The sequence below is a fragment of the Gopherus evgoodei genome, chromosome 3, assembly GCF_007399415.2.
Source record: "Gopherus evgoodei ecotype Sinaloan lineage chromosome 3, rGopEvg1_v1.p, whole genome shotgun sequence".
NCBI classification, from domain to species: domain Eukaryota; kingdom Metazoa; phylum Chordata; order Testudines; family Testudinidae; genus Gopherus; species Gopherus evgoodei.
Genome location: NC_044324.1, coordinates 100170856 through 100187370, shown reverse-complemented (window position 1 = coordinate 100187370; position 16515 = coordinate 100170856). Strand labels below are relative to the sequence as shown.

General features: G+C 38.8%; 1 protein-coding gene across 2 annotated transcripts in view; it reads left to right on the top strand.

The window, feature by feature from the left end:
- Positions 1 to 14529, top strand: part of GOPC (golgi associated PDZ and coiled-coil motif containing) — a 44957-nt gene extending 30428 nt beyond the window's left edge. For both annotated transcript variants that reach the window (XM_030556181.1, XM_030556182.1), the window contains 6 exons: positions 2147 to 2322; positions 3811 to 3976; positions 7895 to 7990; positions 9645 to 9809; positions 10530 to 10710; positions 11227 to 14529. In XM_030556181.1, the coding sequence (XP_030412041.1) occupies positions 2147 to 2322; positions 3811 to 3976; positions 7895 to 7990; positions 9645 to 9809; positions 10530 to 10710; positions 11227 to 11345 (903 nt within the window). In that variant the 3' untranslated portion in view covers positions 11346 to 14529. The remainder of the gene's footprint in view (positions 1 to 2146; positions 2323 to 3810; positions 3977 to 7894; positions 7991 to 9644; positions 9810 to 10529; positions 10711 to 11226) is intronic.
- The last annotated feature ends 1986 nt before the right edge of the window (positions 14530 to 16515 follow it).

Below are 16515 nucleotides of genomic sequence, written 5' to 3'. Positions count from 1 at the left end.
TAATCTCCACCCTCCTTGCTACCTCTTCTCTTGAGCACTGTGGACTACATCAACAGCCTGCCTGTCAATCAGGCTGATAACCAGGGTGTCATCTTCGAGTTGGATCTCTCTCTAAGACCTCACATCCAGGCTATATCTAAGCCTTGTCAATTCTTTCTGTGTAACTTCTCTAAAATCCAACCTTTGGTATCCATCTCTTGTCTCAATTGCTGCAAAATCCTTTTCTCTGGTCTTGACCAATGCAATCTTGCCCCACTCATCCATTCAGAATACTGTTACAAATATCATTTTTTTAGGCCATTGCTTTGACTGTGTTACTTTCCTCTCTGCATCCCTCCACTGGCTCCCCTTCTCTACTGCATCAAACATAAGCTGCATGTATTCATTTTCAAAGCCCTTCATAGTCAATCCCCACGCTACCTATCACCTTTCATTAGGTATTGAGTTGTTGACATCCACCTCTGATTGGCCCATGATGTCGGCCTCCATCACTCACTTATTACATATTCAAACAAGCACTATGTGCTTTCTTGCATACTGCCCTGCAAGCCTGAGAAGTGCTCCTCGTAAACATCCTCAAAGTTCCTTTGCCATGATGCCTACAGAAAGCTTGACAACAGTTAGGCAGTGGTCTGTATACCAGCAGTCCTGTCACCCTGACCAATATTGTCTCATTGTTTCCTTGTATTCCCCATCTGCCTAAATCCATCTTTTGTCTTCTACTAAGATTGTAAACTCCTTGGGGCAAGAACTGTATTTTAGTTCTATGTTTTTTGAGTGCTAGCACAGTGGGGTCCTGATCTATGACTAGGGCTCCTGTGTACTACAACAGTATAAATAACAAATAGTAGTAAAATACTGTGTAGCATATTATAGACTCATAGACTCTAGGACTGGAAGGGACCTCGAGAGGTCATTGAGTCCAGTCCCCTGCCCTCATGGCAGGACCAAATATTGTCTAGACCATCCCTAATAGACATTTATCTAACCTACTCTTAAATATCTCCAGAGATGGAGATTCCACAACTTCCCTAGGCAATCTATTCCAGTGTTTAACTACCCTGACAGTTAGGAACTTTTTCCTAATGTCCAACTTAAATCTCCCTTGCTGCAGTTTAAGCCCATTGCTTCTTGTTCTATCATTGGAGGCTAAGGTGAACAAGTTTTCTCCCTCCTCCTGATGACACGCTTTTAGATACCTGAAAACTGCTATCATGTCCCCTCTCAGTCTTCTCTTTTCCAAACTAAACAAACCCAATTCTTTCAGCCTTCCTTCACAGGTCATGTTCTCAAGACCTTTAATCATTCTTGTTGCTCTTCTCTGGACCCTCTCCAATTTCTCCATGTCTTTCTTGAAATGCGGTGCCCAGAACTGGATACAATACTCCAGTTGAGGCCTAACCAGTGCAGAGTAAAGCGGAAGAATGACTTCTCGTGTCTTGTTTACAACACACCTGTTAATGCATCCCAGAATCACGTTTGCTTTTTTTGCAACAGTATCACACTGTTGACTCATATTACTGCCATTGGAAATTAAACTCCAAATAATTTCCAAAACTAGGCAGGTCTTAACCCTGGCAAGGCATGACAACCAGTTCCTTTCAGAGATACCATCACATAGGTATCGTCACCGATGTGTCTTTGGCATATATTTTAAAGGCCTTGTTTGACTATCTCTTAAATTTACCACACATTTGATAGCATAAAGGTAATTTGATGTTAAGACATAATTTGTTAAAATTAGTTATCACTTCATTATTTTTAATTTTTGTTTTAAATTGATGACTGTATTACGTAGTGTTTTGTCTAGACGTCTTTAGTGTTGGTGGTGTTTAGGGCAGAGATTTTCAAAGGCACAAACAGGAATTAGGTGCCCTTTGAAACCTTCCCCTATGTCATTTACGTAAAGGAAAAGGATCCTATGATGTAAGGAAAGTTAATCCCAATGTAAGACAATTTTGTGGCTCTTTTGTAGGAGTCTTTATAATAAAGGAACTTTAGCCTCAATACCACAATACTTTCTAGAGGGAGTAATGCATTATGTAATGCTGCAGTTATTGCATGTTTATTTGCAGAAATGTTTAGCACTTTTCCTGAAATAACTTAAATAAAAACTACCAATTTTTTTCTTAATTTTTTTTTTTAGGAGAGAGAGCTTGAAGCCAACAAGAAAGAAAAGGTGAAAGAAGCTCAACTTGAAGCGGAGGTGAAGTTACTGAGGAAGGAAAATGAGGCACTTCGTCGACACATAGCTGTGCTTCAGGCTGAGGTTTATGGGGCAAGACTGGCGGCCAAATATCTAGATAAAGAACTGGCTGGAAGGTTTGTACAAGTAATTTCAGGTCCACACTATGATAATTTGGCTGTTTGGGACAGAGTCCATCTTTTTGTTCTGTTTATACAGTGCCTGGTACAGTGGGGTCCTTGTCCATGAGTGGGACTCATAGGGGCTACGATAATACAAATAATGGTATATGAGAATCAGAATTATGGATTAGGATAACCTTATAGGTCCTCTGTTCCCCCTGCTATTGAAAATAAACCAGGCTTTCGCTATATCCATTGCAAACTGTAACCAGCCCCTTGGAAGCATGTTTTAGGAATATGCATACTTCCAGCTAAGCCTTGAGCAGAATATTTCGGGTCAGGTTCCTGCCCCATGTAAGAAAAGCAAATGTCTTTTCTTCAGGGAGAGATAAAAGAAACCCCTCCGTCTCTCCCCATAGAACAAAAGTTTGTTTCCCTTAGTTCCATGAATGACCTAAGGTGACTACCTCAGTAATAGCCTAATTCCAAAGGTATGTTTAAAGAACCAATATTTATTCCAAAATAAAAAGAGAATTTAAATGTAAAATCACTGCTTATTTATATTGTGGTAAAACTTAAAGACTCCACTCAGGGACAGGATCCCATTTTGTTTACTCCTGTGCAAGCATTTAGGAAGACAGTGTTCCTAGTTCAAACAGCTTAAAATCTAAAAAGACAAAAATCCACTGAAAGGTGTGGGAAGGGAATTAAATAGATAAACAGTAGTGAGAGTGATGATAGGGACACGATGTTAGTTCCTTTTTTCTTTCAAAATGTGTAGAAACTATCCCTAACTACCCCCTCTACAAAGCTATTGTTAGTCCTCTTTTTTGCATTTTATTTTTTACCCTTTGTCTATTTTTTATTTCCCCAGTTCTTTGTTTTAAAAAGGATATTAAATTATCCTATGTGCCAAAGTACCCCTCTATTATGATTTCATCCACTGTCCACTGAGACAGTCCTCCAAGGCTGTCCTCAGAAACAGTTTGGGCCTCTTGGATTGCAGGGGCAACCCAGACAGTTTCTTTCTCTGCCATTATTGCAGCTCCAGCTGTTGCCAGACAATGTTTCTTGCCCCACACCCAGGGAAATGGTTGGGAGTTTCTACCCCAAATGGTTGCCTCCAGTGTGGGTTTGGGCTTCTGAGGCAGAGGAGTTGGAGGAGTTGAGGGAAAGAGAGGATTTCACTAGATAGGGAAAATCTTGCAGTTACAGTTGATTTAAGCAAAAATCGTTACCTTACAAGCCATATGTGCTTGCTTCAAGGAACTATGGTGAGTACTGTGAGGTAGGTACGTACAGCAATCCACAATCCTGAAACTTTCAGTGAGTGTTGTGTGTGTGTACATGCTCAGCACTGTTGCAGTTGTGCTGGTTTGAGCACATGGGTGCAAGTTACAACACTGCAATTCACTAAAGCAGATAAATTGTGAGTACTGAACTACCTCAATTTTCAGTTGTGATGTATTGTACACACTCTTTTCCTTCTTCCTCATTTTGTAGGGTCCAGCAGATTCAGTTACTAGGTCGAGATATGAAGGGTCCTGCTCATGATAAACTTTGGAACCAGCTAGAAGCAGAAATACACCTGCATCGTCACAAAACTGTTATTAGAGCATGTCGGGGTCGTAATGACCTGAAAAGACCAATGCAAGCACCACCAGGGCATGTAAGATGAACTCTGATATTATCTTAGTGAACCTGCCTTCCCCTATTTTCTTCACCAGTCCTTCACAGCTTTTCAGGGAGAACTAATATGTATAAGCCTCCCTCTTCATACTTGTTCTGCTGTAGTTTATATTCGCTTGTTATGTGGTGATATAATCCCGAGTCATTATGATGTTACGTATATTACAGTGAACTAAAATGTGGTTTTATCTTGAATAGTGACTCTGCTATAATGTCCTGAGTTATGCACCTGCAGCTTCCATTGATTTCCCTGACAGCGATGGGTGCTCAGCCCTTCTGAAAATCAGACTACTTCTGTTTAGGTGTCAACTTATGGCTTTAGGAGCCTAACTTCAGGCACATAGCAAAATGTTGACTTAATAGTGTTCATTGTCAAAGCATCTTTATTAGGGCTGTGAAGCGATAAAAAAATTAATCGCGATTAAACGTGTGATTAAAAAGATTAATCATGATTAATCGCACTGTTTGTAATAGAATACCGTTATTTCAATATTTTTGATTGTTTTCTACATTTTCAAATATATTGATTTCAGTTACAACACAATACAAAGTGTACAGTGCTCACTTTATATTCTTTTTATTATAAATACTTGCACTGTAAAAATGATAGAAAAAATAGTATTTTTCAGTTCACCTCATACAAGTACTGTAGTGCAATCTCTTTATCAATAAAATGCAATTTACAAATGTAGAATTATGTACAAAAAATAACTGCATTCAAAAATAAAACAATGTAAAACTTCAGAGCCTACAAGGCCATTCAGTCCTACTTCAGCCAATTGCTCAGACAAACAAGTTTGTTTACATTTGCAGGAGATAATGCTGCCTGCTTCTTGTTTACAATGTCACCTGAAAGTGAGAACGTGGCAGTGTTGTAGCCGGCGTCACAAGATATTTACATGCCAGATACGCTAAAGATTCATATGTCCCTTCATGCTTCAATCTCCATTCCAGAGGACATGTATCCATACTGATGACGGGTTCTGCTCAAAAATAATCCAAAGCAATGCGGACTGACGCATGTTCATTTTCGTCATCTGAGTCAATTGCCACCAGCAGAAGGTTGATTTTCTTTTTTGGTGGTTCGAGTTCTGTAGTTTCCGCATCAAAATGTTGCTCTTTTAAGACTTCTGAAAGCATGCTCCACGCCTCATCCCTCTCAGATTTTGGAAGGCACTTCAGATTCTTAAACTTTGGGTCGAGTGGTGTAGCTATCTTTAGAAATCTCACATTGGTACCTTCTTTGCGTTTTTTCAAATCTGCAGCGAAAGTGTTGTTAAAATGAACATTGTGTGCTGAGTCATCATCCGAGGCTACAATAACATGAAATATATGGCAGAATGCAGATAAAATAAAGCTGGAGACATACAATACTCCTCCAAGGAATTCAGTCACAAATTGAATTACAGTAACTCTTTGCTTAACGTTGTAGTTATGCTCCTGAAAAATGCTACTTCAGGCAAATCCAATTTCCCCATAAGAATGAATGTAAATGGAGGGGGTTAGGTTCCAGTGAAATTTTTTTCGCCAGACAAAAAACTAATATATACGCACACACACACATATATACACAGTATAAGTTTTAAATAAACAATTTAATACTGTTCACAGCAATGATGATTGTGAAGCTTGGTTGAGGTGGTGAAGTTAGTGGAAGAGGGAGGGATATTTCCCAGGGAATGATTTACTGTTAAATGATGAACTAGCATTTGGCTGAGTCCTCAAGGGCTAACATATTGTTGTTAATGTAGCTTCACACTCCACAGGGCAGCATGAATGGAGGGAGGGGAGACAGCATGGCAGAGTGAGACAGAGAAACACACTGTGTGTGAGAGACGCGCATTGCCCCGTTAAGTACGCTGACCCACTCTAAGTACATTGCCTTTTTAAATAGATTAGCAAGTTGAGACAGCAGCTGCTGCCAGCAAGCTCCCTCTGTCCTGAGCCCTGTCGTGTCCTCCCCCTACTCTGTGGAGATAAGGTACAGAAGTGGAGGCAGAGAGACACCCCAACATTAGCACCCCTCTTCCCCCCACCTCTGCACAGCAAGGAGGAGGCTTCCTGGGAGCAGCTCCAAGGCAGAGGGCAGGAGCAGCACATGGCAGTGGGGGGAGGGACAGCTGAACTACCTGGCAATTGATAGCCTGCTGGGCAGCTGTTGCACAGGGAACTTAGGGGAGCGGGGAGCTGATAGGGGGGCTGCCGGTCCACCCTGGTTCCAAGCCCCCACCAGCTAGCTCCAACGGGCTGCTCTTTCTGCAAGCAGTGGACAAAGCAGGCAGCTGCCAAACAACTGTTATAAGGGAGCATTGCGCAACTTTAAACAAGCATGTTCTCTAACTGATCAGCAACGTAACAGTGAAACAGGGTTAACCGGGATGACTTTAAGTGAAGAGTTAACTGTAAAGTATTATTTTTTTAACAAGCATCATCAGCATGGAAGCATGTCCTCTGGAATGGTGGCTGAAGCATGAAGGGGCATAAGGGTATTTAGCATATCTGGCACATAAATACCTTGCAATGCTGGCTACAAAAGTGCCATGCGAATGCTTGTTCTCACTTTCTGGTGACATTATAAATAAGAAGTGGGCAGTATTATATCCCATAAATGTAAACAAACTTGTTTGTCTAGCTATTGGCTGAATGAGAAGTAGGATTGAGTGGACTTGTAGGCTCTAAAGTTGCGCATTGTTTTGTTTTTGAGTGCAGTTATGTAACAAAAAAATCTATGTTTGTAAATTGCACTTTCGTGATAAAGAGATTATAGAACAGTACTTGTATAAGGTGAATTGAAAAATACTGTTTCTTTTACCATTTTTACAGTGCAAATATTTGTAATAAATAATAATATAAAGTGAGCAGTGTACGCTTTGTATTCTGTGTTGTCATTGACTTCAATATATTTGAAAATGTAGGAAAAACAGCCAAAAATATTTAATAAATTTCAATTGATATTCTGTTGTTTAACAATGCGATTAAAACTGCTATTAATTGCAATACATTTTTTAATTGCAATTCATTTTTTTTAGTTAATCGTATGAGTTAACGGTGATTAATCAATAGCCCTCATCTTTATAAAAAAATCTGAATAACAAACTTAATTAGAGTTGGGGTGAACTCAAATTCATGGTCAAAATTTTCAAAAGTGGCTTGTGACTTTGGGTGCCCCAGCTGGATAAACCTTAAAGAATCCTGTTTTTTATAGAAAATGCTCTTTGAAATAAAGCCTCTTAAAAGCATCTCAACTAAGTCACCTAAAATCACTCATTACTTATAAAAATATTGGGCCCTGTAGATTTTTGGTGCAGTTACTTTTTTTTTTCTCATAATGTGTGATAGCAACAACAAATTTCACAAAATATAACAGGAAAAGAAGCATCTTGATATATTCTGCTTTTGTGAGATTTTGAGATTGACTTTTGTTGTTGTTTTCTTATATCCTGCTGGAATAAATGATCAGAAATGCTTGAGACTGTATACTGAATGTATTGACTAGATCACTGTAATAATTAAGGGATGGTTTCATAAGTTTTTTAATTTTACCTGTGGTCAAAATATAGTTTCTAGTATTGAGTGGTAGACCCAGCTAGTTTCCAAACTAGTGACTTTTGTGTGGTCTGCCTCTCTTTTCTAGGGCTGACTTTTGTCTCATCCATTTCTTGTTACCACAGGAACGCTACCTCTAATCAGGAGTGTAAGATGAGTAGTCTCCTTTTTGTTTCCGTCATCAGTTCTTCTTCACAGTTTGTCTGGCAAAGAATATTCTATTTTTGAGTTGGCTTGTACTAATGTAACTTATCTGCTGCTGTGTATATTCTCCTTCTGCATGTGAAAAAACAACCATAAAAGTACCTTTTAGTTCATATGTTTATATTTATTCTTTTTTGTGTTAAACTAGGAACCAGATTCCTTAAAGAAGAGTCAAGGCGTTGGTCCAATCAGAAAAGTTCTCCTTGTTAAAGAAGACCATGAAGGGCTAGGCATTTCAATCACAGTAATAAATATTTATATCTATTTTCCACCTTCTGTCCTCATTTACAGTTAACATTTAGGTCATTGCTATAGCTGAGGGAGAATAGCTTAGGTGATACTGTAGTATGCAGTGATGCCAATTTTTGACATTTGGACAGATTGGAGTATTACAAGTTAAATAGTAATCTACTGGAAAAAACACTTCAATAGAACTGTTTTTATATACTGTTGTCTATGAACAACAAAAGTAGTTTGTCTCATCACCGTTCAGGTTTTATCCAGTGTAAGAATTACTGTTGGAAATGTACAGAAATATTAACTTGAAATGTGACGATATTAAATTTAGCAGGATTATTTTTATAAAATATAAGGAACAGTGAGTCTACTGCTTTTAATATCATCATCATCATCATCTCATGTGCATTAGACTGCATGTATAAACGAATGCAAATCATTTTGAGTTCTAGAATGTGCAAGATAGCTGAAAAATATCTGAAACCTCTAATTTTTTTTTAAACGTCTCACTTCAGAAACATGCATTTTAAAAAACTCAATAATATTCAATTTCTGGGCATAGGCTTTATATGCAGGTTAGTTAGTGGAGAATTCTGACAACCAATGGATATAATCTTGGCAAGCAAAGAGAAAAATGAGGTTTTATAATAGAAATGCCTCACAGAATCTTGGCATAGGCCAGCTTCTTCAAATTTCGGTGTTGACGTCATACATCCAAATAATAGTAGGCTGATTTTCAAAGGCTAACTCAGTGAATGCAGCAGGCAGGGCCAGCTCTAGGTTATTTGCCGCCCCAAGCTCAAGTGGTGCTGAGCTCGCAGGCGGCACTGGAAGCAGAGGGAGTGATGTTACCTTCTCCTAGCACCTGCAGGGTCCTTACACTCTACGCCGCCCGGCCACGCAGAGAAGTCCCAATATAAGGGGTGGCGCAAGGCAGCACAGCAGCCAGTGTGCAGATGAGGCGGCGCAGCCCTGGCTCCCCGGCTGGACTTGCCCTCTCCTCCCCAGGTAGCGGCTGAGCCCTGGCAGCTCAGCATCCCGGGGCTAGGGCTTCCCCTTTCTGCTGCGGTCGGGGGCGTGGCGCCCTTGTCCCATCTAAGTGGTGCAGCTCCAAGAGCACAACTGCCCCGAAAAAAAAAGAATGGCCGGAGTGCCACCCCAAGCATGTGCTTGTTTTGCTGGTGCCTGGAGCCGGTCCTGGCAGTAGGTGCCCAGTATCTTTGAAAGTCTGGTCACTTTGATTTAGATATGTAACTTTTAAGCAAGTGAGCCTGAAAATACTGGCCATAGTGCCTATATTTTATTGCATCCTGGAAGTAGCTGCTAAGTAACTGGCACAATGTCTGATGTATAAAAACATTTTTTTACTTTTACAATCTTGTTTCATCAATTTGTATATCTGATTTAAATATTTTGTTTTCTGTTAATAATCAGAATTATCACCATTCACTCTTTGAGTATATAACTCAGATTTGTTCACCTGTCTGGGGGCGGAGAGGGGGAATTAAAGGAATCATTAAATGAATTATTTTCACCAAAGGTGAAAATGTGTAATTTTCTATTGTGAAAACTGAAACAAAGACTTAAAAAGCTATCCAGATATTGCTTTCCTGCTAACAGCTATTTAAATAAATCCATCTTTTTCTTTTTTGTGGTGTTAGGGTGGGAAGGAGCATGGTGTTCCAATTCTAATCTCTGAAATCCACCCTGGTCAGCCTGCTGACCGATGTGGAGGTCTGCATGTTGGAGATGCCATTCTAGCAGTAAATGGAGTGAATCTGAGAGATGCCAAACATAAAGAAGCAGTAACTATTCTTTCCCAACAGGTAACTTATATTATCCATCAGTATGTGGCTATGTCTTCTTTTTTCTTACCTATTAAGTTGCTTGGCATTTTTAAATTTTCTTTCAACCCCAGCACTTGTGTTTAGATAGTGTTTCCTGTAGCTGTATCACCTTATGTTTTTATGCTCTTAGATATTGCTTTGATGCTCTTAAATAGGCTGGATCAGTACTTAGATTGGAGCCTTCCATCTAAATGTGTAAAGGAGCATTATTGATTGTTATTTTCTCAGTCAGTACTAAACTATTAAAACCATATTTTAAAACCTGAAATATTACTTTTATTGGAAATGTTGCCATGATTTCTCATGAAAATTGTAAGTTAGCCATCTCATGTCCTCATTCTTTGTGGGCTGGACTACATCTCCCATGATGCACCATGGCCTCCCTTGATGTACTTGCCTTTTCTCTCCAAATAATTAATAGATTTAGTTAAATTCTTGGTAAACTTGTTCTTCACTAAGCATAAGTTTTGTAGACTTGGGGATCATACACATTCATAGCAAAAATGTTTAATCCCTACTTTAATGCAAATTTCACTGCATCCTAAACTATAGAGCTATTATTGCACTTTGAGTAAGTGGTTAATTCATATATTTTCCCAAAGCATTTCAGATATTCAACAAAATATACTTGTCAGCAGTCCAGTTTAACCCCTAGCCATTTTGTGAAATAAGTACATGCTAATCTTTATTGTATTCTAGAGAGGGGAGATTGAATTTGAAGTGGTGTATGTTGCTCCAGAGGTAGACTCAGATGACGAAAATGTAGAATATGAGGATGAAAGTGGACATCGCTATCGCTTATATCTTGATGAATTGGAGGAAGGTGGAAATTCAGGTTCTAATAGGAAAAATGCAAGTGCAGCTGTCAAACCATCAGAAGGTAAAACTTCTTTTGCCTAAATGTTAAAAGCTGAAGCTTCATTATACAAACCTGTTTGACTGGAATTAAGAATTTTTAATGAATTTCATATGCCATGATGCAGCCAACTCACCTGGCTTTGTTAGGTCTCTCTGAAGTTCCTCATTCAGTCATCTTGGGTAGCCTAGGTAAATCTGTATTATCTGCAGGTTTTCACTTTCTCTTAACCATGTTCCCATGCGAAAATTGACTCTTTCTACTTTTTGTTTTCTGACTCTTGTCCAGTCCTAATACAGTGACAATTGGTTCTTCTTTGTCCACTGTAGATGTGTTCAAATATTTCTTCTAGATTAGAGAAGCATGATTTTCCTTTACAGACACAGTGCGGATTTTCCTAAAATATTATATTTATCTATAAGTCTTTATAGTTCTATTTTTGAGTTATTTTAATGAGTTTTTCTGAAGTAAAGCTCATTGGTTTGTAATTCCTCAGATCACCACAACACCTGTTAAAAAAAAGATATTTTTAATTTGCAGTGTTTGTTAAGAAACAAAGTGTTGATGGACATGAAAATGGAGACCTAGGAAATTCAGTTGAAACTCCCTTAGAAGAGACTGCACCCAAACTAGCTGATTCTGCTGAGTCCTTGCCCTAAAGAAATCGACTTGCCTGATCACTTCTTCAGGAAAGACTGATAATCAGTATAGACTGTTCCAAATTTTATATACCATAGTAGGTTGTAAAAGGACTATTAAAAATCAAAGGAAACCTGTATTACTGTTGCCTGAAAAAAATGGCAATTACCTCAGGGCTTCTTTGTGAGCAATTCATAACGTGTAAAACTCTGTTCTTCTGTGACACACATTAGTTAACACATTGCATGTAAAATGGATTTTCCTTGAACTGTAAGCACCAAAGCATGTCGTTTCCAAAAGATAATCTTAATGCATTCAGCTTTGGATCCTACTGATGTCTTTGAAGGGTGTAGAATAAAATTGTAGCCGGCTTTATTTTGTTCCTTTGTCACTGAGTAAAAGCAAAGAATTAACAGCACTTTGATCCAAACTAACCTTTAACTGTTAAAAAAGGGAGAAGTGAATATTTACCACTGCATCCCTGAATTTTCCATTGAGATTTTTTGAGCTGCAATTAAAAAGGGGGGGCGGGGAGGGAAAGGGGTAACAAAAAATGTCATGACTCAGATTTTCACATAATAGCAAAAAGCAAATGTTTTAGTTTAAGAAAACAAAAGTGGAAAGAACAACTGTTGAGTATTGTAAATTCTGATCTCCCAATACACAATCATTTTACATCTGAGGAGATTTTCAGCATTATTTAATTTCTTTAAACAATTTATTGCCAATCAATGCTGCACTTAAAATATTCTCCAAAAGTATTTAAACAGAGCACTGTTCTATTTGTTTTTTAAGTGCAAAATTAGTGCAAAAATAGCTTACTGCTTGTTCAGAATTATGTCTACCCTTGTGCATTGTATCTGAGCATCATACAGTCAGTATTCGTTATTGAATGTATGTTAGGACTGATATGAAGTAATTTTATACATTGAGTTGTTCATCGTGGGCTTGATCCTATGAGATGCTGAGTACTTTTGGATGGGTACTGAACACGCTCAAATCCCATTGAAATTATCTTTAAATCAAAGGGAGTTGAAGACACGCCATATCTCGCAGCAGGTGCTCAGGGCCATGAAGTATCTGGTTCTAAATGGTATGACAGTCCTGTTAGCCTATAGCATTTTAATTGTTACTGTTTAAATGAAATACTGTTGCCTTCCAAGAGCATTTATATCCTAAAATAGATAATTGATGTACATCTAAAGGCCCAAGGCATGTTTGAAAAATGGTGACTTTAATGGTGGTTTTCTTGGCTAGTTTTTCGTACTGTATTTATAGAAATTTTAGTGAAACACAATATGCTCCATATGCAAACTATAAAAAAGTGTAATAGCTTTTATTAACCCAGGATAAAGCACGACATACCTGCTCTCCTATTTACTGCTATGCAGGCTGTTAAACTGTAATGTGAAAAGATGAGATTTTGTATTTTGAGAGTGAAACTAATGTGAAATAACAGCTTTGCAAATATTACTGTATTGATGTACATAAATAGAGAGAAAATTTCTAAGGCCTTTAGAGGAATATCAATTAATCTAATGTTTAATGTTCAAAACTTTTGATGTAGAACACAGTTACTTATCCCTTTTAGGAGCACTATATATATGTTTATAGAGATATCTTTAAAACGTATATACTTTATTCAAAGATTTTGCTATTTATAAAACCTTTAACTGTTGCTCTTTTCATGAATTTTTATGCATGGTTCCATTCACTCAAAAAGCTGTTTCATTTACAGACAATTTTTTTTGTGGTAAAGCATATTAAAATACTCTGTAATATTGCCTCTAAGCATATATTAATATTTAAAAAATAGGGCCAAATGCATAAGTCACATATCACCAGTTGCTTATGAAGGCATCTTTCTGTGCATCTGAAGCTCCATGTATTACATGAATTGTTCAGGTGCATTTTAGCAGATTAATTCATTGCTGTAATGTTGCATCCAGACATTAATTGTGTCACACCTACTGTCATTCCAATAAGGTGTACTCTGAAGCTGAGTGTAGCATGGAGCTCATTGTGTTTCTCCGTCAGAGAAGGCAGTTCATTTTTCACTTTTCGGGTATTCCCTCTCTGTTTGAAGACATTAGACATGGCCTTCTGTCATGTCTAGGGAAGCATAGGGATAGTTATCTGTGGGAAAGAGGAAATCCCTTCACCCCTGTTGAAGCGCCTAGAATCTTCCATATCAAATACTTTTGCCCGCGTCCAGTTTGAGGTTGGACAGGGTTGCTGAAGTCGTTTTCTTTCCATCACCACTCTGTCTGCCTGCTGCTTTGATCATCCTGTAGGTGAGATCAGTGATAGAAGTGGTGTACTGGCTGGGAAGATGACCAGCATTGACAAATTAATGCCAAAATTCCCCCTACCCCCCATGTCAGTTTTTTTTTACTTTTGTTTGGGAAGCCCTGAGTCGGACAATATTGTTAGGACTTTCTGCGAAAGGATAGTGTGGTTCTACTCCATACTTCCTGCTATAACACTGCAGATTTATTGTTGGGATAGTGAAACTATTAGAAGTTCTTTTTTAAGGCAACAGTAGTTTAACAACAAGTTGCAAAATCTAAATGCAATCTATAAATACATTACTCTGTTTTGCCAATAACTGGAACACTCAAACCTGCTGGTTCCCAGGGGTTGATTGAGTTGGACACGAAGAGTTTCCAAGGAAAGTAAGATTTTCATTTTTTATTTTAAAAAAAGTATACAACATTGTTTACTTGTATATATTTTACTTCAGATAATAAAACAAAGCTCTTAAGAGAATAGAGTGCAGCTTTGTGTGGATAATTCCTTGGCCATATTTTTTAAATCTTCAGTGGAATAGCTCTCGCTTGTTTTTTTAAAGGAGAATGGAGTTTGAAGGGAGGTGGGACCACTGCTTACTAAGAAACAAGCTTGATGGTAGTAAATTAACTTGAGTCATAAATTGTGTTTTGTATTTCTGTGGTAGAAGTGTATTTACTACAGTGGAGAAGGTTTGTTTGTATCTCAAACTTACCACAGATGTGTTGATAATGGATATGATGAGCAATATTCAGATGTTGTTTATTGTATAATCTATCCAAACACCCTTCTATCTTGGGTTGGTCTCATATCTGTGGAAGGTGTAACATTTTGCAACATTTGTATTATACCTAGTTAAGCTGAGTTTCATATTTTTTTATTAGCCTGTAAATAAAGATGGGATCTTATGCAGTACAACCGTTTCTGTTCCTAATTTACAATTAACATTTCAAGTTTTCTCTGTGTGATCTGCTTCTGCTAAATTTGTTGTTTTACATCCAAATACAGAGTATCAAGCACAAAAGACATTGACAAAAATCAAAACTCCTTAACATAAAGATTAACGCTAATACAATCTGGGTCAGTGAGATGTAACAGCAAATTAAAGAAAAAGACAGCTGGAGGTGTAGGAGACCTCTCAAAAATAATTAAATTTGGGAGATGTTTCTTGTTGCAGTTTTTCTATATGGGGACGGGGGGAAAATTTGATAAACACCAAGTGTTCGGTTATAATGCTATAAACATCTCATAGCCATCAGCCAAAAAGAGCTGCAAAGATCCAGACCTTTGAAAACCAGTCAAAGGATTAAATCTTTGGGCACCATTGAAAACATGAATATATCCTCCTTTTCTATTTGATATGATAAAAGAATAACAGGTGGAATGTGTGTGTGTGTGTTTTTGGTTTTTCTGCCATGGGGATACAGTAGATGCTATCCCTTGGAACGTTGGTAATTTCTAGTAATCACTTAAAATTAATTTGTATTAAAGCTTTTCAGTTCACATTTGAAGAGCCCCTAACTAATATTTGCTTTATTACAAAACAGTTCTATTATAAAAATATTTAAAATTTCCTTTTACTTACCTCTGAGTTCAAGCTCTTTTATTTCCCATGTAAGAGCTGATATCCACAAGAACCTGAAACATTTTTCTGTGTGCTCTGCACTGCTTTGTTTTATTACTGTAATGTCTAAGAACCAATCATGAATGGAGCGTCATTGTACCAAGCACTGCACAAATAGAAGTAAATAGTCCCTGTCCCAGAAAGCTTACAATCTACATAGAGCAGATAGACGCAGGATGGGCAAAGGGATCAAACACATCAGCAGAGTGAACAATGTAATTGCACAAAACATGTTAGTTCCACAGAAGAAGCAGAGGAGAAGAGACTGAGGGAGAGAGAGGGTTGGATTGACAAACAGCTAATCAGCACATAGCAAAGGAAGTACAACACTGTTTCCTGAACTTGGGATGCTGCTTGTGTGGGGAAAGCCTCTGGCAGGCCGGGCCGGTTTGTGTACCTGCCGCGTCCGCAGGTTTGGCCAATAGTGGCTCCCACTGGCCATGGTTTGCTGCTCCAGGCCAATGGGAGCTGCTGGAAGCAGCTCAGGCCAAGGGACATACTAGCCGCCGCTTCCAGCAGCTCCCATTGGCCTGGAGCAGTGAACCGCCGCCAGTGGGAGCCACAATCGGCCAGACCTGTGGACACGGCAGGTAAACCGGTCCGGCCCGCCAGGGGCTTTCCCTACACAAGCAGTGTCCCAAGTTTGGGAAACACTGAAGTACAAACTGCAGAAAGTTGTCTGAAGGTCCCTGCTGTGGCTGCTTCTGCAGCTGCCCCATCGGCTGGAGTCTTTGGCTGGTTCCTCCTTTTAGTTGTCTCCCAAACCCACATGTCAGGGGCAGAGAGGAAGCATCACTTGGGTCCTAGTTTCTCTAGATTGGTGCAGGGGATCTCCCCGACATATTTCTGGGCCTCAGAGGTGCTGGGAGAAAGGGTGGCTCTAGCTGGATCCCATTTTACTCCAGCCCCACCAGTGCAGGAGTCCCTGCTTTGACTTCTGCAACTACTTCTACTGGCTGGAGTATTTGGCTTGTTCCTCTGCAACTTTTTCAGGCAACATGGCAGTGGCAGTGAGGCACAATCTAGGTCCTAGTTTGCTGTGGGAGGAGGGGTGCGTGGAGGATCAACTCTTGCAGGAAAAGCTGCACTGTAGGCTTGAAAAGATTACGTGATTTTTCAAACAGTTCTAACTTTTTTCCTTAGGCCCTTTCTGTTCTGGACCTGTCTTTGCACACACAAAGAAATTAAGGGTTGATAATGTAGCAGGCCTGTTTGTAGGATGGGGATGTTATTTTTTGCAGACTGAAAATCTGAATAAGGATGCTACAGTATGTGCA